The sequence below is a fragment of the Lissotriton helveticus genome, chromosome 7 (assembly GCF_964261635.1).
Source record: "Lissotriton helveticus chromosome 7, aLisHel1.1, whole genome shotgun sequence".
Lineage (NCBI taxonomy): Eukaryota > Metazoa > Chordata > Amphibia > Caudata > Salamandridae > Lissotriton > Lissotriton helveticus.
This window is the reverse complement of record NC_136068.1, coordinates 381277818-381299681: the sequence shown is the minus strand read 5'-3', so window position 1 is coordinate 381299681 and position 21864 is coordinate 381277818. Positions and strand designations below refer to the sequence as shown.

The window sequence follows — 21864 nt, the reverse complement described above, 5'->3', positions numbered from 1 at the left end:
TTGTGTTTTCTCTCTCTTGCTCTGAATCAAAGCAATGATCGGCTCAAATTAAGCTTTGCCTGTGGGTCCTCACACCATGATACATACACCAGGAGCAGTATCATCTTAAGGATTTTAGGGGCCCTAGGCAATAACATTTTTTGGGGGAACCTGGTTTGGGACATTTTTGAATTTTATTACCAATTTTTTGCAAATTCAACCCTTGGGTGTCTTACAATTATGTTAAGAGTTCAGAGGCAAAAATAGGCAGAGGTGAGATGGAGAGAAAGATCACTTTCCCAGGGGGGCCCTTGGAATGTGCCCACTTTGGCCACGCCTTAAAATCTCCCTGGCCGGGACAAAGGGCCGTCAGAAGAGGCTGCATGAATATTAGTTCTGTGGTCAATGCCGGCACAGCAGAAAGGAGGAACGCACTTGGGTGTGTGTGCTAGGAACTCACACTGCCGGCAGAGCTGGAAAAGCCTATAACTGGGGACGCATTTGAGGTCAGCGGAGCGGAATGTTTCTGTCCGTTAATGAAACCACATGGGTGTGTGTGCTAGGAATGCGCACTGGCGGCAGAGCTGAATAGTCTTAGCAGAAAGACTTGCCTTCCAGTAAACATCAACTGCCCATCATGTCAGATGTACTTTCTAGCAGGAGAATGTCCAGAGAGGACCTCAAGACCTGGCTCTTCGAATGACCCCAACTGAGCTGCTCACACCACCTCCTTCAGCTCCTTTAGACCCTTACGAGTGAGTAGTGAGCTCTCAAACCCCGATTGATTGATTGATTGTTTTGAGGGACTTATTTCAGTTGCCCAGAAAATGCATTTATCTTGTAAATTTAGGAGAACTGATAAGGGCCTCAGAAGAGCACTTCCCTTAACTCCACAGCGTACAATGACCTAGCCCCAACACTTGCTGGAGGCCAAAAGCACACATTATGACATAAGCTGCTTAGCATTTCTTAGTGAAATTAAATTGCATACCTCAAATCAAATTATATTGCACAAAAAAGTGGACCTCATATTATATAAACAGAAAGAATACATACAGATAACTGTGCAATACGTTCCAATATTGGACCGGGCGACATCATAAACCACTAGGCCAAGTGATTTGTGAATGTCACCAGAACCCAAATGTGACACCCTAGGCCATATTACACATTTTACCTATTTTTTTTACATTATATGTTTATTTGTGGGGTTTTCATTTTTTTTTAAAGTTACTCTCTTCAAAGTGTAGATAACAATGGGCACTGACGGAGATTTGATTAGAATGTTTAGGCTTTGTTTACCTTTCATACATAAATCGTTGATAAAAGTAATTGACGATATAGAGGATCAGTGGTTTAGTGTGAGTCTGTAACAGGATTATTTTCTGCAAAATTATGGTTTTACTTTGTTTGCCACATAATCTGCTGTATCATTTTATAATTTTCAGATTATACAAAAATGTTGTTTATGGCTCAAATGGATGAAACTAATACTACCATTGAAATTAGCCACATAATTTGTATCTTTTATACAAATAATAATTTAGATAACCTTGCTGCATAATTTAAATATCTATGTTCTGTAATCCCAGTAGCCCGTAAATGGTGAAGGTCTGCAGAATGGTTTGGAGCTATTATGATGATGAAACCCACATTTCATAGGGAATCTCTGAGAAAGTTGGGTTACTGGTTGAGGGGTATGAAACCCTACTCAGCAGAAACCACAATCGTTCTCAGGGTGAAGTCACAAGCAAACTCCAAATTGACTTATGCTTCATACTCTTCGAGCTTGGCACAAGCAGTCAGGCTTAATTTAGAGGCAATGTGAAAAGTATTTATGCAGCACTTCAAATAGTAGTAAAGTAAAAACACAACACAAGAAAAATCCTACATAAGAGAAATAGAGTTAAACTTAATAAATTATTTAAGCCCAAAATGACAAAAATCCATCAGTAGAACCAGAGATATGCAATTTTAAACCTAGAAGTGAAAATAGTGCCTAAAAGCACAAAGCGCCAACTGTGGCATTCTGGTTGCGGCTGATCAGGACAAGGTCACAAGTTTAGGCTGACCCTGATGGAGCGTGGGCCGGATATAGGGACCAAGTTAGGCCCGCTGAACAAATTACCTTAAATCCTGCTTGTCGTAGCATTGTGAGATCCTGCATTGAGGATGCGTCATGCAGCAGTGGTTCATAGTAAGCTCCAATGCTGTCGACGAAGGGCTTGCAATACGAAGTCTTACATCAAAGATGCATTGCCCATCAACAGTTCTGAAGAAGATGCGGGGCTGCAATGCAGAGTCCTGCGTGGTGGTCGAGAATGGCATTGGCGAGGGGACTTGTAATGCGTAGGCAGGCGTCGGTGATGCAGCGCACTGAAGCATTTCTGAAAAGAAGCTGCGAATAGATGCATCTCATTGTGTTGGTTCTGCCCACAGGACCACAGCTGGGCAGGCAGAGCAGTTTCAGGCCCACTGTCAAGGGTCCAGGACTGGAATGGCACAACTCACAGAGAATATAGTCCTGGTGCTGGGTTCACGGTAGTGGGAGCCTTTTCGATCCCTGAGGCTCTGATCCCAGCCAACTAGCCATTGGAGTCACTCTGATGGTCCTGAGTTCAAGATGCAGACCCAGTCCTTCTCACTCAGGCAGAAGGGCAACAGAGGTGGTGCTACCCACTCCCTCTGTACCTCACGAGGGACACACACAGCTAATACGACTGTAAATTAGTTTTAAATGGGAAGCTGGTCGGGCATTAGTTCTGCTACAAGTGCTTCTAGCATCCTGCTCTTCCTGCACCCGGTGTCAGTAGTTGAGTAGGATGTTGTGAGCTGCAGTGGCAGGCCTTGTTCTGAAAATGGAACGGTATTGTGACTTGTGGACAGTTGAATTGCTTTTACTAAAAGGACTGAGTGCAAACAAAAGATTGCAGCTGCGAGCAAATACAAATGGAGAGGCGGTTGCGGCCATTACATCATTAACCAGCGTAATTACATTGTTAAATAGGTGAAATGTACCAGATCTAGGCACTAATGCCACATGGAGCCATGCTCAGTCGACTGAAAACCGTCTTTACAAAGCAAGCAGAACCCTGAATGCCGTTTACCCGCAGTCAAAACCACGCTTGCTTTAACCACATATATGCCTTAACCACGTACATAGGTAGTTAAGGAAGTGCGGGGTCTGGATGCTGGAATGGGCGGACACAAGAAGAGGAATGATCGGGAGGAAACGCAATCAGGTAAGTGGGGCTGGGTTTTGGGAGGGCGGGTAGTTTTTAGGGCTCGGGGGTTTGGTGGAAGTTTTTAGGGCTCGGGATTCGGGTAGTTTTTGTAGGGCTCAGGGGGTTGGGTAGTTTTTAGGGCTCAGGGGTGGTCGGGGTACTTTTTAGGGCTCACGGGAGGGGGGTCAGGTCGTTTTAGGTCTGGGGGTGGGGTCGTTTTTAGGCCTCTAGTTAGTTTTTGGGGCTCAGGGCGGGGGGGGGGGCTGGGGTGTGAACCTTACCGCACATAACCCTTTACTAGTCATGCCTTTACCACAAAATTGTTTGATAAAGGAATGCGTGATATAGGAATTCATTGTTCAGATACATTCATTGTTCAGGCAGCGTTGTAGAGGCATGCATGGTTTAGCCATACATGCCTCTCTCATACAACCTCATTTGACATTCTGCCTACAGCTTCTGTGTGTTTTGTCATGATTTAGATGTCAAGTTGGGGGATCTGCTCTCACATGTTCACAGTGAAGTCCATTTTACTATAAGTAGTTATAGGTATAGTTCCCTGGCATCAGTCGTGCCCCTATGCTTCAGTCTTGTCATGCTATAGGGGCAGAAGAGCTTCCCTGGCATCAGTAGTGCCTCCGTGGCAGAAGTGCCTCAGATAATACGGCCACAGGGTATAATGAGCGAAGTTGTCAGTTGTCATTGAGATTTATAATGAAGTGTATGTGGTGTTTTGTGTCCCTGGATACATTATGAAACGGTTGATTTATTTTTATGGACCATGACATCAGCTTGTAAATGGTATTTTACGACATTTATTGAATTTTGGATGTGTTATATATATGCAATGTATTTATGGAAGCCATGAACTCTGCATATTGGTTTGTTTTTCTTTGATTTATGTAAGTTTGTTCTTTTCTTTTTTTTCTTTATATGTATTATGTGTTATGATTTCTGTCTCTTGTTCGCTAATGGGGTAAAACCGAATAAAATATTTAAAATAAAAAAAAGTATTAAGAGCGTAGTTGTTATTTGCAAGGACAAAGTTTTGTAGACTTTATTTGCTTAAACAGCTTGTGGAGCTGTAGTGCTTTGTGCAGCAGTGGCATGTAGGGATCTAAAGTAAAGTGCCAGTGCTGGGTAGAGTGGCTCTAATGTACCGCAGGATCACAAGCAGTGAGTATAGGAAGCAACTTCCACGCCTTGAAAATTTTGACTAAAAATGTGTGTCTTCTGCAAACTTTGGTGGGAGAGCCAGGGGTTATCAATAAAACAGGATTTACATGTGTTTACATCCCATAGTGAAAACCACTAAAGCTACACACATCTGCATCACCCCACTCTTATTATCTTGTTTATCTCTTTGGACATTGTTTTGCCGTAGTTAGAGTAAGAGAGCAGTTAATGGTTTTAGATCCTGGATTTACTTACCGAGTATTTGTATCTAGTCGATGTTATCCAGTATCTAAGATTTGCTTGCATCCGCATTCTCAGCAGATAGTCTTGAAAGTCAAAATAAACTTCCTGGTCTGAGAGTTGGAACTTTGCTAAGAAAAACAGAGCAATGCCTTTACAATATTGTTGTAAATTTGTGTAGTTTTCAGTTCAATTGAGGTCTTCTTTGGAGCCTCTTATTAGCAAGGATGAGGCTTGCACAGCAGAAACCCAGAGAGATACTTCTTAAGCTGGGATGGAGGTGGCAATTATAGCTAATAAGCCTGGGGTTGACCTGTGCTTAAACATACAGGCTGTAGGTGAATAGCTCTGGGATGGAAGGTCATCTCCACAGTTGAGTGCTCACTGACTTTTGTCAATGTTCACTTTTTGATACTTACTTTTAAGGTCTCCAAATCTGAAGATTCTGTAGTCTGTTTCATTGAGGTTACTCATGTTTCCAGTCACTCAATCAATCAATCTATCTTTATTTCGGTAAAAAAAACATAAAAGGTTGACAATTAATAAAAGTACAATACAAAATATTAACATCAGATCATAACAAGCTTAGCACACAGTACCGTCGGACACACTGAACAATCCGTAGAGCAATCAACCATTCTTTAACATTAAAATAATAAATATATATAAAATTTTACTATTTGACATTTTAGTCTAAAAAAATAGGTTTAAAAAATAGGTTTGAGGAATATTACATTTCAGGCTTCCAGAACAAAATTCAACTATACAGTTTTATATATACATCTAGGATAATATGTAAAAAGGACACTTTTTCATTAAATGGTATAAAAAGATAATTATACATTTCATTTTATAACCATAAAGTACATGTGCAAAATTCGTCATCTTTCAAGTATAGCAACCTAAAATTCCAATCCTTCCCTTTTCCAGTCACTCTCTTAGGAGACTTTTACACTTCGGCAGTACTCACCATGTGCTCCACTTCAAGGTTGGTACACTTTGGGAGGTGGTCACTTTTGGGGTATTTCTTCAATGAAAATTAACACTCTTAGTGATATATTTCAAACTTCACTCTTTTCTCCTTTTTATATCTCCCTACTAAGCATTGTCAATTCCATGGCCATTGGGAAATACCAATGCTTACACAAGTAATCTCTATTTTATATACCAGTCTCTTCACACCTGCGACCAATGAACTCTCCATCCATTGCCCCCAAAATGTTAAGTGTTCAATCGAGACACACTTCTATATGCCAGTTATGTATTACTGTTATCTTCAGTGTAATCAGATGACTGGTGGATCTGTGTATTGTTGACTGTTTCTTCACTCCCTTTTGAACGCTTAAGTGTTTATGTTTGCACACCAATATTGCCGGTGTCTTTCCTTACGATGCTACACAGGGTAGTTCAACAGTCACTTAAAATAGAATAGAACACAGTTCATGAAACCAATACAGCTTAGTTATGCTTTAAATGGTAGCTGCCATTGCTTCTAGCCATAAAGGCTGTTGTCTGGAATTTATCGCACAGATTATTTTCTACTGCTGGAGGGAGCCAAGGCAGTTCTGCTTCATAGGCTTGCCTCAGCTTGAGGCTTTTACTGCTGATGCCTATTCTGTAACTGCTTGGTGTGATGAGGGACACTTGCATGGCTGCTGCCTCTGCTGTGCCTGAGGTACGCTTTCAATTGTAGTTTTGCTTGGGTATTTGGGTCTGAGCCTGCTGTTTGAGGCTGTTGTAAGGCATTTTATGATGGGCTGGCATATAATGGCTCGTACTTGGTAAGGCATGTCATTGTTGAAACCCAATCACTAAATGTGTGGTAACTAAAATATACTTACACCTATCTGATAGAGCAACGATTTTGTTATATTATTTTATTGAACTTTTTGCTAACTTTTGCTCTTATTTTAGGGTGTTTTTACTTTGGTGATGTCACTTGTTGTGATGTCATAGGCTCAAAGGTAATGTGATATAATTTCCTGTTGAGCCATGAGGGCAAAGGCTATGTGATGTCACTTCCTGTGATGTCATCAAGGAGTCACAAATGGTATGATGTCACTCTGCTACCCCAGACATTTTGATGAATCGACATCCATGCACCTATTCCCCCTTTGTCTGACTGAGAGCAATACACAATGACCAACTGCCAGCTTCACCTAGTCATGTAAACCAGGATACAGGCTGCAGGCATCAAATGGTCAGGACAACAAAATATCAACTTTCTAAAAGTGCCATTTTCAGATTTGTGACTTAAAATCCGAGGGTTTTGAATTACAATTCTTTTGACACCAAACTCAATATTCCTACTTGTCACAAAATGGAAGAGAGCACTTATTAAATGTAATAAGGTAACAAAATGTTATCCTACAGGACAGGCAGGACTCGCAGTAGTAAAACACAAATGTAAGAGTTTTTCACTATAAAACTTAAAGGTACCTATCCAACTTTTAAAATACACTAGACCCTGCTTATTTGGGTTGTTTATGGCCAACACCAAGGATGACTTATATGTATTAAAAAGGAAGGTTTAGGCTTGGCAAAAGATTTATTTTGCTTTGTTGAATTGGCAATTTTAAACAGCACATAAATGCTGCAATGACAGGCCTGATACATGTTTAAGAGGCTACTTAAGTGGGTGGCACAATCAGTGCTTCAGGCCGACTAGTTCAGTTCAATTTACAGGCCCTTGTTACATGTAGTACTACTGTACTAGGGACTTACAGTAAAATAAATATGCCAATTGAGTGTAAGCTAGTGTTACCATGTTTAAAGAAGAGAGCAGAGCACTTTGACAGTGGTAAAGTAGAAAGAACCCAGAGAGACCATCAGCACTGGCGTCATCCGACTCTGGGAGATACTCCACCATAAAGTCAATTCCCTGTAGGGAGAAAGACCACTTCAACAGTTTGGGATTCTCACCCCTCATCTGTATTAGTCATCTGAGGGGTCTGTGGTCGAGCTGAGCCTGGAAGTGAGCCCTAAACAGGTACGCTCTCAACTTCTCCAGTGCCAGGACCACTGCAAATGATTCCCTCTCTATTGTATCCCATCTCTATTCCCTGGGAAGTAACCTCCTGCAAATGAAGGCTACTGGTTGATCTAGGCCCTCTTCGTTTAGCTGTGAGAGCATGGCCCCTGTGCCATGCTCTGAGGCAACTGGTTGCACAACGAACTACTGGGAGAAATCAGGGGCCTTGAGCTCAGGTGTCATGCACATGGCCTTCTTCAGGGTGTCAAAAGCTTTTTCGAAGTCAGCTCTATCAAGGGAGCAACAATGATGCCATACCCCTTGACAAATCTCCTGTAGTATCCAGTGTGGTCCAAATAATACCCTCATCTCTGTCTGGGCCTTGATGGGTTCTAAAGCCAGAATGATCTGAATTGTGGCCTGGAGGGGCTGCATCTTGCACCCTGTCACTTGGTGACCCAAGTAGACCACTGCACCTTACCCTTTCTGTTATGTACTGGCCTTGGTAGTCAGGCCTGCTCTTGGCAGAACCTGAAGCACTTGGAGAGGTGGCAGAGGCCTTCCTCCTGGCTAGAACAGAAGACCGCATTGTCATCTAGGTAGGCGGTACTGAAGTTCTCCAACCTAGCCAAAACCTGATGACCAACCTCTATAAGATGGCAGGGGCGTTCTTCAACTAGAAGGGCAACACTCGGAAATGGAAGTGGCCATCTGGGGTAGAGAACACCTACTTGTCTTTGGCCTCCTCAGTTTTGAAGATCTGCTAGTTCCCAGACATCAGATCATATGTGTGGAGGAACTTGGCAGCCCCCAACCGATCAACTGACTCATCCGCTCATTGAATGAGGTGAACATAAATCTAAAAGACTGGACTGAGCCCTAGTAATCCACGCAGAACCTGAGTTTTCACCTGGATACCTGGAGGGGCAGTCTTGGGAACCAAAACCACTGGGCTTGACCACGGGCTGATCGAGAGCTCCAGCATTTTGGAGACTTCTACCTTCAAGCTGGCTCTCGCCGTGGTAGATAGCCTGCAGATATTATTTCTCACAGGCATACTGTCTCCCTGCCAAGGCCCCAGCTTGTGTGGGGTCACAAAGGACTAGTATCCAAACTCTTTGTGAGTGTGCTTGATAGAGTCTTTGTGATGTGCAAGTGTGATAGGTTACAGCTCCTCCACCTCACCAAATCAGAGATGGCCCATCCTGCCAGCATCTATTCCACCTTTGTCTCACTGTCTGGGAGCAATACACAAATACCAACTGCCATTTACACCTAGTCATGTAACCCACGATCAAGCAACAGGCACCAAATGGTTAGTAAAAGAAAATGACAGCTTTCTAAAAGTGGCATTTTCGGAATTGTGACTTAAAATCCGACTTTACCATTAAAAAGGTTTTTAAATTATGATTCTTAGACACCAAACCCCACAATCCTACTTGCTCCTAATTGAAAGTTACCACTTATTAAATGTAATAAGTTAACTCGGTGTTAATGGGAGAGGTAGGCCTTGCATTAGTGTAAAACAAATTTAAGAGTGTTTCACTACTGGACATATAAAAGTTAAAAGTACATGTCCAACTTTCTAAAATATATTGCACTCTGCACTATGGGCTGTTTAGGGCCTACCCCAGGGGTGTCTTATATGTGCCAATTGGGTGTAAGTAAGGGTTTGCCATGTTTGAAGGAGAGAGCACACACATTTTAGCACTGGTTAGCAGTGGTAATATGTGCAGAGTCCTAAAGCCAGCAAAATGTAGTTAGCAAAAACAGAAGGATAGAAGGCAACATGTTGGGGGTAAAACCATGCCATGGTATCGGCAGTGAAATATTTTCTAGATTACATGGCCCCCTGTTAAAACTTTGCCTTTAGTTCAGGTCCAACAGAAAGGACATCTGGGTCTTTCTGGCTAGCTCTTTCAAATCAAATAAGGTTTAGAAGAAGAGGTAGGATAAGGCTCCATCTGGATTCATCCTGATAAAGTTGGAATTTTCTGACTGAAAAAAACAAACGCAATCTGGGTGTGTACTGACTTCACTGCTGGACTAGTCTTTATAATGGATGTTTCATTTTTAACTATTTAAAAGTGTGTGTTTTTTCCAAATGTTTTCATGCTAAAGGATTTACGTTAGTCCTCAGCGTATGGAACTTCAGTGTCAAAGTCTTTTTGACCAAAGAAAAAAACAAATATAGAAAGAAGTGGAAGCTCAACGGGTTAACACTGAGAGGGTTGTGTGTGATTATCTCTTCTTCTGAAGGAGTGTATTTGTGTCTGTTATGTAAACTCCATTAGTTACCACACCATTGTACCCCTCATGAAGGACTGGAACTTTTATGTATATACTTACATGATGCTTGCAAACTTTCCAAACATTAACTTGTCCCTAATGTTTTCATGCTGCTGCAGGACTTACATTTTAACAGATGTGGTTGAAGAGTTAAAAACCCTTTCAACTCCTAATAGGATATTTGCAGGGAATATCTTTCTGAAGTGGCTCATCTTTTTTACCAGATGTTACAGCTATAGCACAGCTATCAAGTAGCCTCATGCCATGAAGGCTCTCATCAGCAACGACATGTCTGTTAGTGGCCCTCCCAACAAGCTGCTGCTCTCTCTGCAAGCCCTTGCAACACTTCTGTAATATGTTGGTGGTTCCCCTGCCCAGATTCGGGCACAACAAAGCAGGAAATAAATATGGAAATTAGTATACGAAGGGCATATGGAGTGCCCAATCCTGACCATAACAATGCAAGACACAGTGCGCCAGCACAAGGAGCGAGCAGAAAGGCACCATATATTTGACTATATGGAGCATGGCGGGTCTCTCCCTTTCACGCAATGCAGTGTATCAAGTTCCCTTGCTGCGCCTAATGAAATAATAATAAATATGCCCCTAAATAAGTTAGACCTGCAGGCAAATCTGCTTAGTACACATTAAACAGAAGTGGGGTAAGCACACATTCCTGATTTACTCCTCTCAGCAGTAGCACTCTTCTGGAGGCATTCTTAACTCAAGGTTACTTTCACCATGGTGTTGGAATATAAAGCTCAATGTAACTCAGTTAAAGGGTTGGTATGTCATGTGGCAGCTAGCTGTCTCTATTGATCGGATTGAAGTCCACTCTAACACCAGTAAAAGCTTAATAAAGAGGTAGAGAACCTCGAAAACCTTTTGATATTCCCAATTCTTTACCCTGATATGTTAAGATCCCAAACACAAAAGCATTTATTCATCAGGGGAGTCCTACCTCGTGTAGCGGAAACATTGTCCAGGTCAATATCCTCACACTGGCCATTAAACATTTTTTAATTAAACCCTCCTAACAAACTATAAAGTATTTTCCCAAACAATATAGGGCCTGCTTCTCACACAACCATTCATTTTCCATTACCACAAATTCATCTGAATCCTAAAAGGGACTTGAACACCTGCTGTTCAAGGCCAATCTAATTTACCTCCTTCTCCTGCCCCCCAATCACTGGGAAACTGCTGTAAGTTGGTGGCCAACGTTCTGTTAACTTCCACAGTTCCACTACAAACAATTCACAGTGTAAACTGCTACACGCCAGATACGCTTTGAATACCAGAAGGCTGGTCCTCGGTTTTCAGTTAATGCCCAGGAGATGAACTGCTTGGAGATCAAGACTAGTTGTCGTTAATTGAATCATTTTCTAGTTTTGTGGGTATTTCAACCTGATCACCAAATCCCCTTTAGCAGAATCCGTTTAATCAGGTCCAATTTAAGGAAAAGTCTAAAACCAATGAGGAGATAAGGTGGCAGGAATGGGGAAAGCTAGGGGTAAATGATGCAACAATCCGCCATTGGGCGAAACGCCAAAGGGGAGGGTAAAATGAAGCGTTTATTTAAAACATCTGGAGAAACTGACTATTAGCTGGTTCAAGGCATTTAAAAGTCCCATGTCATGCAAGTAAGGAGCCGACGGCCTGAGGGTGCAAAACCCGTGTGAGAGGAAGTCTCAGAGAGCTGCTACCAGAAGTGCAAATTTGGGATTTTTCACAAAGTTGACTGTTTCAGTTTTCAGGCAGCAGAACACTTAACCTCATTATGAGAGGCTGTTTTTTTCCGATCCCTAGGCAAACACATGTTTTCCTCAGGTGAACTGGGAAGGTAAACCTGGGAAAATGTTCTCGGGGAAATACAGTATATATAATGGTACACGGAGACTTTGCGAAAGAAGCATGAAAAATGTACAACTTGTGATGGCTGGTATTTATTAGCCCCTATAAATACCGATCCCTGAGGTATTGTGTTTTCATTGTGACCGATATATCACTATTTCCTACCAGGCCGCTCCTAATAACGGCCTAGTTCGGAATCTTCCTATTTCTGAGCTTAGCTCCTGGTTTGTATTCTTTTATGAACACATTGTACTTTGATAACAACAATCTGCAGTACATCAAAATGTTGATTGATAAGAGGCACAACAAACGAACCCCTACTGAAACTCGCCAAAGCTAAAAGTGTATCTACATTTAAAAGGCCAGTAATCACAAATGGCAAAACACAGGCATTAAAAGCAACAGCATCAAGTTTACTATCAGCAACCTAAGGTTAGCTAATGCTATTCCTGGTAAAACCTGCCCATGAGTGGTAACCTGGGGACCCTAGGGCGAACTTGACAGTTTTGAATATCAGTCATTTATCTGCTGATCTGGTTTGGGCGTTAGTGTACGTCCTGGCACAGACACAATTGCACAAGAATATTTTGTTATGCTGTGAGAAGGGCTTTTTAGTGTATTCCTCTTAACCCAGTATTTATAAAACGTACCCTCTATGTCTTTTTATTTTTTATTTTGTGGCAATATTATACTATATAGCTAGGCGTTTTGGGATGCTTGTTCTCGCAAAATTTAGAGCAACATATGTGTAGGAAGCTGGCTTTTTATGTAGTGTCCCCAAAAGAGGTAGACTATGTAGACGACCCTTATTGGCTTGCAGGGCTTACAATAATCATCCCAAATGCTTTCTTTGGGTTAGTGTAGGCAAGCACTTTAAGCTTATCAGAGGGTAGTGTTTAGCGTTTGTTGTACACAAAGACTCAATACATGAGACACACTCAAGAAGAAACTCCAGTCCAATTTAGAAAAATAACAGAGATTTTTATATAAATTTTGACACCAACATTATCAGAATCAGGTAACTATTTTAGACATTATCAATTTTTACAGTAATAACAATAGAAAATGACAGCTTTCAGATTTGAGGCAAGAGCATTGAACGCAGTAATGTTATCCAATGGGAAAACATTCACTGCATAGAAACACTTACAGACGACATACAGGACTGTTTTTCTGGACCTCAGGTGAGTAGGTGCCAAGGTCCAAGAAAGTACCAATGTTTCAAGTTTACCTGCCCTGCGGTGTCTGGGTGCAGAGGTACTTTTACACAGTGGTAGCCTTGAACGCTACCCACTAAAGTAAATGGGCAAAAGTACCTGTAAGAAAGTGGCTGCAAGGGAGGACCAGTCCGGCAGAACCAAGGGGGGGGGGGGCTTATGTGAACCCAGGCTGGGAAGCTCGGATCAAGAGGCATTTTGTTTGGCGGGTCAGTAAGTTAGAGGCTATCATGGTTCTTGTTGTACTTGTAGAAGAGCGGAAAGAAACACAGCAGGGCTACACCCGGTGTGGGGCTGGCTTCTGTTGAAGTCCCTCAATATGCAGGTAAGTTTGGGAGGTGATGGTGTTCCCACTGAACATAAATAAGCCATGTTGCTTGCTACTGGCTCCGGTACCATGGGTATTGGTGCTGGGTGACTCCTGGGGTCCTGCCATCGCCAAACTCATTAGGGAGATGATTTCTGACTTCCTGGAGCAACAAAGACTTCTTTTTGGGGTGCTGCCCCCTTGGTGGGCCAGAGGGTCGACAGAACAGTGTACCAGACAGATGCTGTCGGAAGGTGGCTCCTCTGCACCCCCATTCCAAGGGAGATGTTACTGGGTCGAGGAAGTGCTGGACAGACCTCCAAGGGCTTGGGGAGGCTGTTCTGCTTCTGGACGAGTCAGTGTCGTCGATTGTTGGGAGAGCAGCAGTCAGTCAGGTTTTTGCCCCAAGATTGATGCTGGTCTACATTTCTCATGTCTTCAACTCTTCTTTGCCCTTCTTTCAGGCAGACAAATCTGAGTTATTTTTGTCAAGGGCCACCTAAATACTATATTTAGGGGTGTTAAGGGAAGTGAAGGGTTGTAGAAATGGGCTACTTGCAACTGGGGTCACTACTCCCCCTATATGACCACTTCCTGTAGGGAGTGGGCATAATCCTGTCGCAGAGTTCCTAATTCCACGAAAAAAAGATGGCGGAACCCTTTTGTGGAGCACATCAAGTAGCTCAACTTAGGGGTGTGACTAGCCTGGAGGTGCAACACGCCTACTACATAGCAAATTTCCCACATGTCCAGGTGCCAAATGCGCCTCAGGGTATGGGGTGTCATCAGCCAGGTCTCGGGGAAGCCATGCTAAATCACTCGCCATCCTGCGAGAGGAAGTGTGAACAGCTCCCTCCGGAGCAGGCATTGTTTCTTACATCAGAGAGCGTGGGCTCTCACCTGCAGAGGGTCAGAAACTTGTCTGTGATGGCAGGATGGACGATACCATTCAGCCAGCACACTAGATACCGATAAGCTTTTCAGGGGGCACCTCAAAGGTGCCTTCTCAGGGCATGTCTCAGGCACCAATTTACATGTCCTGGGGATGATCCCAGAATTCTGCTAGAGGGATTGAAACGTCGTTAACTTCTCACACCTTGTCACAATCTTATCCTTATTATGATGTGCTGTGTTGTTGTAATGCATTTTCGTTGACCTAACTAAGGAATTGCGTTTCTGGATTGCTACTCAAGAGGCCTGAGTTCCTCTTTTACATTGTATGTGACCCCACTTGTATCTTGTTTTATTTGCTCACATTAAATGTTCTTGTCCAGTAGTACAGTTAAATATAGACATCATTGTATCTCTATATGTCATTTTTCCAAAAATAATTTTTTGTTGTGAAGGACCATTTTTTCCGGAAAATACTTTAAACCCAAATGTCCCTGACCATTAAATTGGGTTCCCTTGTTTTGTAAAATATAATAAATCCAGCACTGGTAACAGTACAGATTTATCAAGACAAGGTGTTTAATACCAAATACCATAGGTTTCAGTTAAGCCATCATGTAGCTGGGGAACTCATAATGACCAGTGCGCAGTATATATACTTAAGATGGCTTCCCTGTTCACTTGTACCATCTAGTAATTGAACTAGAAAGCACAGGGGCATAGCTGCTTCTGCAGATATGCCCTCGCAAGTAATATACTGCACCCTGCATTAAGGGCACATTGCCTGCTGTAGGAGTGACGTACATATATTATATGTAGTGACATTGGCATGGCACACAGAGCGTGTGCCATGTTGTGTTTTCACACAAGGTTGACACCATATCACGCAGTCTGCAATGGCAGCTTGCATGCAATTTGTATGGGGGCCCCTTAGAGTGGCATAATACACGCTGCAGCCCTTAGGGAACCTCTTTAGTACCCATGCCCTAGGTACCAGGGGTACTAAAGACTTACAGAGGTGCTAAAGTGCATGCCAATTGTAGTACAATTCAACCATTTCACCTTGTTTCTAGGGAGAGAGCACTGGCACTTGGGACTGGTTACCAGTGACCCAGTGCACCTCAGTCGAAAAACATCAGTACCAGTGGCAAAAAGTGTGGTGACCATGACAAAGGGGGCACATTTCTACACAATGTACCAATTATTTGGTAGTCAGTAAATTTTCTTCAATCTGTATGTACAATGTTTTATACTTTTTTTATGTTTATTTAACGTTAGTATTTGTTCCTCCTCACCAACTTATAGGAATGAATTTCTTTGCCATTCACTTAGTCATTGTAAGGGATGGACACATTTTTCTGCTTTTCTTTTAGAAAAGATGGATGAATTAACGGTGTGTTTAATATTTTTTGATGTTCTGGTTTTCAGCTTCCTACAGGTTATGGTAAATGTGAGCTTTGGTCTTCAAGCAAAACTGAATTGACCAAACTAGCCAATATATTTGTATAACATGTCTTATAGCTTTTGGTCCAGTTTCACTAGAAAACAATGGTTAGCAGCAATGAGACGATTATGCTGTACATATTGAATTGTGTGGCGATCCCCCTATTTTTGCCAGTCCCAGCTGTTGTCGAGGCAAAGCGGCGGGGGAACAAAACAAAAAACAAATCATTAAAAAAAACGTACCTGAATCCTGCCACATCGCCGCTCTTCTGGCTCGGCTGCAGGCAAAGGCTCCCAGACTGCCCTGCGGTCAATCCTGATGCTGCTCTCACGGGATGAGAGCAGCATTAGGATTGGCCTGAGCGCCCTTGGTTTGCAACCCTAGGAAGACTGGGACTGGGAGCCTGTGCCTGCTGTAGCCAACCCGGCAATGCAGCTCTAGTTGAGGACAGCTTCAGTGCGCATGGTGGTTTGGCCGGCCTAAGACTGCCAGCCAAACCATCATGCGCACTGATAACAGTGTCCACATTCCCCCCTCAGTGCCTGTTATCCCTTGGCCACGCCTCCAAGACTCCACGGTAGGAGAAAAATAAACATAGTTTAGTATCGTTTTATTTTTCAAATTTTGTTGGTGCTGGCGGGGGGGTGGGGGGAGGCGGTGGCGCGACGCTCCTCTGCCATAGCATAGGAGCCACCGCAACATTTTGCACCATTTTCTGTGGATAAAGACTCGCAAAATGTCATCAGCCATGCTCGAGCAGCTTTCATTGAGGGGTGCTAGCAAACCTCACGCCGCCTCAGCAGAACAACTCCGACCCAAATTGGGGGAATAGTAGGTGGGCGGGATAGTGCAAAGGTTTTCACCCATAATTCTGTCGCTGTTATACTTACTGGAGAGAGAGAGGGTAGACTTGAACGCCAGCAGTCTGTATCCTCATTATTTTTGCGCCACAAATGAGGAGGCTGAACACTTTGCCCTCGATAGAGCCAATTAATGCGGCTAATGACTGCTGTAAGTCTTGGGTTTTGTGTTGTGGTTCAAAATAATTTGCTCTTTCTGTTCTGTAACCTGCCCTACTTTCGCAGTAGTCGTATTTAATTGACCATGCCCCCTGCTTGAGATCTCCCAGCGCATCTTGAAGGCAGAAGGCAAACTGAGGGGTCACGTGGCACACGCCCATCATTTAACAGTGTGGCACTGAGTGAACATGGATCTGTACACATGGCTCACGCCGCTGTGTTTAAATCCATGAACCTTCCCTCTGGCAGGTGTTCAACAAGTCCTTGTGACTTGTTGCAAAAAATATGTAATCGGCCGTATGTAATATTTTATTTATTTGCCGATTTCTATAGCAGCCAAGGGTATTATAGAGCTTTACTTGACTTGACATATTATTGGATAACAAACAGGGCTTTAAGTGTGCTGGGTCTCACCGGTGCTGAGCACGAGCAGTTTTTTAAAGGAGACCTCGAAACGGGTCTCTTTCGGGCTCTGTTTTGTGTCCTGGCACCGGCGGTCTATTTTTTTCCAGACTGCAGTGACAGCTGGCACATCGATGTGCGCATGCTCACACTGCTCACTTCTCACTAGTGGAGAAGCTACGGCATGACGGCATGCCAGGTGAGCGTTGTAGGGATAGGGAAATCCTTTAAAAAGACTCATTTTCTCTCTGGATTTCCCTTCTATTTTTGAAACTCAAGAGCAGCAACGTTGTTGTGGTGTCACCAGGGCTTTAAGTGGAAGCTTTTGCAATATTATATACGGGCCATAGTTGCTGCCTATTTATCTTATGCAACTAACAACCATTGACAACGCCAATACTCCTGACTTGTTGTAGGTATGATGTTACTTGTTGTATCATATATCTGAATGCAATGATAGAAACAGCAAAATACAAGTCGGGCGACACACTATGCTAAGCACAGATTTTTAGCTTACTTGTGTTAAAGCCACACCCTTGATTACATTTGCCACGCCCCTTTGAGAGACCCCCCAGTTTTTTCATCCCACTTAAAGCCCTGATAACAAACATCATAAAACAACCAATTTGCAACTGGAAAAACAAAAAGATAGGCAATTCATATCCGTATGCGTACAGAACGGTAACAGCAGCGCTTAGAAAACAATCACATTTAAACAACCGTAAGGCATGGAGAAACAACAGGTCGAGCCAGGCCAGGCAGTTCACTCCAGGAGATGTGACCATTAACCAAAGACCTTTTGATTTTACTAATGTTATATGTAGGAAATACACGTAGAGCCTTTCAACCGCCAGTCCTCTTCAGCCATTGGTCTGTTATTGTGTCATTAACATTTTCTTCCGCCCACAACAGCATACATCACGAGACACCCCACTTCAGCTTTTGGCTAACTTGAATATGTTAGTAATGACAGTCTGTCCTTTCACATTGAGCTGATCCACAACCACAGTGGTTCAATGGCTGAGTTGACTCTGGCAATATATGCTTTTTCGGATAAAAAATAGTTTTGCTGTTAGTCAGTATTTTTTATGTTAGATTAATGAAGGCCCAGCATCAGACTGATTTGCATATGGCCATGTCTGAACTGGGGTGGCAGAGTGGGCTAAAGAACGGTGATGGATTAAACCCAGATCTCTTGACTGGGTGTGAGTGTTTGATTGGTTCAGATGCTCTGTCCATCACCACCTCCTTTTGTACCAGATTAATGAAGGCCCAGCATCATTCCCAACAAAAACCACGTCACAAAAAAACAAGCACTGACAAACCCCAAAAGGCTGGCTATTTATGTCTCTCCAGGGTCAGACTGACCTACAGGGTGACCTAATGGGCTGGTCTGACGGGTCTGTGTGTGGGCTGGTCTTTTAGCAGTTTGTGGGCCTGTTTTATGGCATGGCGGGCCGATTTTAACTGTTGATTTCCCTAACATTACCTCAAACATTGCCTGCAGCAAGCACAAATGCATGCAGCCTCCCATACCTTGAAAAACAGCTAAACTGCGTGTCTTTACACATTCAGAACTACCCCAATGTGCAAATGTTGCCCTGTCTTTTAGCTATCTGGGATCCAATTTTGTTTTGGTGCCCGGGACTAAATCTATCCCAGTCCGACCCTGTGCCAGATTTATTGGTTTGCCAAAGCTTGACTATTAGGTGACTTTAGCTAGTAAAATGTCAAGTTAGTCTGTAATTGTAATCACAAACTAAACTAACAGTACCAGGATTACTCTTTTCCTGGCTAGCATGAATTTGATTCGTGTTTTCTTGTTGCAGTGACATGTACTGATTTCTGCTTTTTGCTCCTATATTTTCAGAGTTGGTTGAAAACATATGGCTATTTGCTTCCATATGATATACGGATCTCCGCATTGCATTCGGAAAAGGCAATGCAGTCAGCTGTGGCAACAATGCAGCAGTTTTATGGGATTCCTGTAACAGGAGTGTTGGACCGCACAACAATCGAGTGAGTTTTCTATTGCATGTTTTTTTGTGCTGTGTTTTCTATCTCTATTCTGGTTTTGAAAATGATGTGAACATTATTTTAATAGTACAGTGATTGCTGTCCACTGCATTTAAATCTTCACCACTTCTTACCAAGCTAAGGCCCATTGCTTAACCGCATGCGTGCGGGCGCTATTTTCGCGCTGTGCGGCTTTTTTGCAAAAACCGCGTTACATGACGAGCTGAGCTCGTCATGAGCATGCGAGCGGCGCAACTCATGACGAGCTCAGCTCGTCATGAGCACGGAAGGGGTTAAGAGAGTGGCTTACTGATCCCCCTGTCCAGGTTTTTTTTTTAATTGAGAGGGCACTTAGTGTGACTAGCCACAGAGGCCATTCTCTGGATGTTCCTGCCCACTGTTGCTAGTCCATGCCATGTGTATATAATGCACTGAGCCCTAAAAGTAGGAAACACAGAGCATGGTTGCATGCCATGCCCTGCACTTAGTAATGGATGACAAAGCCTTAGGTCATAGCCCATAGGCCAAACTGTCTGCACACCGTGTGCAAGTGAATGGATTCAGCGTGCACTTGAGCACCAATTAAACTGAGCATAGAGCACGAGGGATGTAGACCAGAGAGCCAATGGGTTACTAGACTCTCACTGTGTTAATTTAGCCTTTTTTCCTCTGGTGTCGGGCAGTCCTTGCTAATTAGCCGAAAGCTGAGGTACGAGTGCTCCCGTTTAGCACTCGCCTACCAGGATCGCGAAGAATAGCAGCACAAGGTTTTGTCAGGAAGATGGTGTGGGCTAGCAACTCAGAGCTCGATGCGCATACAATAATACGTAATAAGTCAATATCCGGCCAATGCTTGTCATATTAAAATAAAAACACCTTTATCTTAATACACACTTTAATACTACACATAGTAAACAATACTAATGATAAAGAGGGCATATACAAGTTTTGTAATCTGGGCAGTGATATTCCTAAAGGAGGATCTATGGTACATGTTCCTCAGTCTTCATGAATTGCCGCGCTGACTTAGTATTGAGATTGGCTACTTATCTAAAGGATTCTTGGCACTGTAACCTTATAACAAAGTATGTGCCTCAAGAGCGCTAATCATGTTGACTGATTTCTAGGGAGATCTTCCCACCAACACCGCCAGGCTCAGGAGGTCTAAGTAAAAGATGTCAGCCTTGCCGGCATGCATAAACAGCTGCTAGGCACACAAAGCAGTTGTAGGGAAGAGGAGTGGCAGCCTGGGGGCCAGTAGACACAATCTTGGTAGAGCCGTCTTACATTCTGGGACCTTGCTGATATTCTGCAGGGCTCGACAAATCTAAAAAATCTTACTTGACCTGCAGGTCGAGTAAGTACACTTTTCTACTCGACCTTACCTCAATTGCACTCGACCCACAAATTGGCACCAGGCACCGAAGCGGCAGATATTACTCGCCAGGCCGGTCAAGTAGGCCTCAAAACTGGCTCGCCCTTGAAGAAATATACTCGCATTTGCGAGCGGTCGAGTACATTTGTCGAGCCCTGTTCTGTGGCCTCTCCCAGGCATCTCAATGCCCGAAGTGAGAGCAAACATCTCACATCGGGCACACTTGTGACTATTCGCTTGAAACTGGGGCCAGTGCTCGAATAGGTTGGAGTCCGAAGGAGGAAAAAAGATGGGACTCTAGTGCACATACACTAGGATCCTCACTCTCAGAAGTGAGTGAGCCTTGGAAAAGACACCTTCAGAGGTTAAAAATCACTTGATAGAGCACGCTACAGCAGCAACAGTGCCGTTGATGTGGCTACAGGACCCCTGGCTGTCTTGTCAATCTTGCTTCTGGCCAGAAAGGGGGACTAGTACATAGGTTTGAGATCAAAGTGGGCAAAACCAGATGGAGCATTAGAGGTCAAGGATGATGGGAGTTAACTGCATCTTCAAGTAGGCTGGATTTTCCTGGGCCATATGTAGTGCTAGTGTTTATTATCAGTTCAGTCTTTCCTTCAAAGTTTCTCTTCCATAAGTTGGTGGGTGCCTATTCTTGTTATAGACAGCATTTTTCTCACAGAGTAAATCCAGTTCTCCTTCCTAGTTTCAAACAGGCCCCTTTCTTCAAGGGTTTCTTCTAACAACACTTCTAGTGGGATGCAGGACTTTTGAAGTTGGAAAATAATAATACTTCTTGGTGGTGTACCTAGACCTCAGAATATGATAGGGTATTATTTCATTTCATAAATCTTTATTCGAATTCCAAGAATTCATAAAAGCACATCCACAAATTTACAATGGTATTATAAAATCCTTGTTAAAACTTTGTTAAATAATAATAGACATCAGACAATTTTAGCAAGATTACTATAAAAAAGGAAAGTCAAGGATTATCCATCATTTTACGGGCTCGGGTGGCAGTTCTCAAGAAAGTGCTAGTGCGATAGGGTATTAGTTTTGTGTATTTCTTCTATATTTCCTTTATGTAAATAAATACCTAATATGATTAAAAGGTATAGATGTGACAGAAATCTAAGTTTATTGCATATGAATTTTGTGAGCTGCAATACCTGTGTTCTAAACCTGCTAAACACTTCCTAGAGTTATGAGCCATTGCTCGTCCTCAAAAGTCTTGAAAGTCCAGTTTGCTAAGCGAGGAACAAAGCTATAAAATTGCATTGCAATAGTACCAGAGGGTCTGGGGTAAGAGTAATAAATATCAACACCCATCATATTAAATGGCCAATAATGGATTAGTTGGAGCAGGCTACGGGCTTCTGCTCAAAACTACAGTCTCTGGAAGGTGTGGCCTGCACAAAATGATGGCAATCATCACAGTGGACATTTGCTGCAAGGGG

General features: G+C 43.0%; 1 protein-coding gene across 1 annotated transcript in view; it reads left to right on the top strand.

Annotated features, from left to right (window-relative positions):
* MMP24 (matrix metallopeptidase 24) overlaps nt 1-21864 on the top strand; it is a 481913-nt gene that overhangs the window by 216209 nt on the left and 243840 nt on the right. The window contains exon 2 of the mRNA XM_078652199.1: nt 18884-19032. Coding sequence (XP_078508325.1) covers nt 18884-19032 — 149 coding nt within the window. The remainder of the gene's footprint in view (nt 1-18883; nt 19033-21864) is intronic.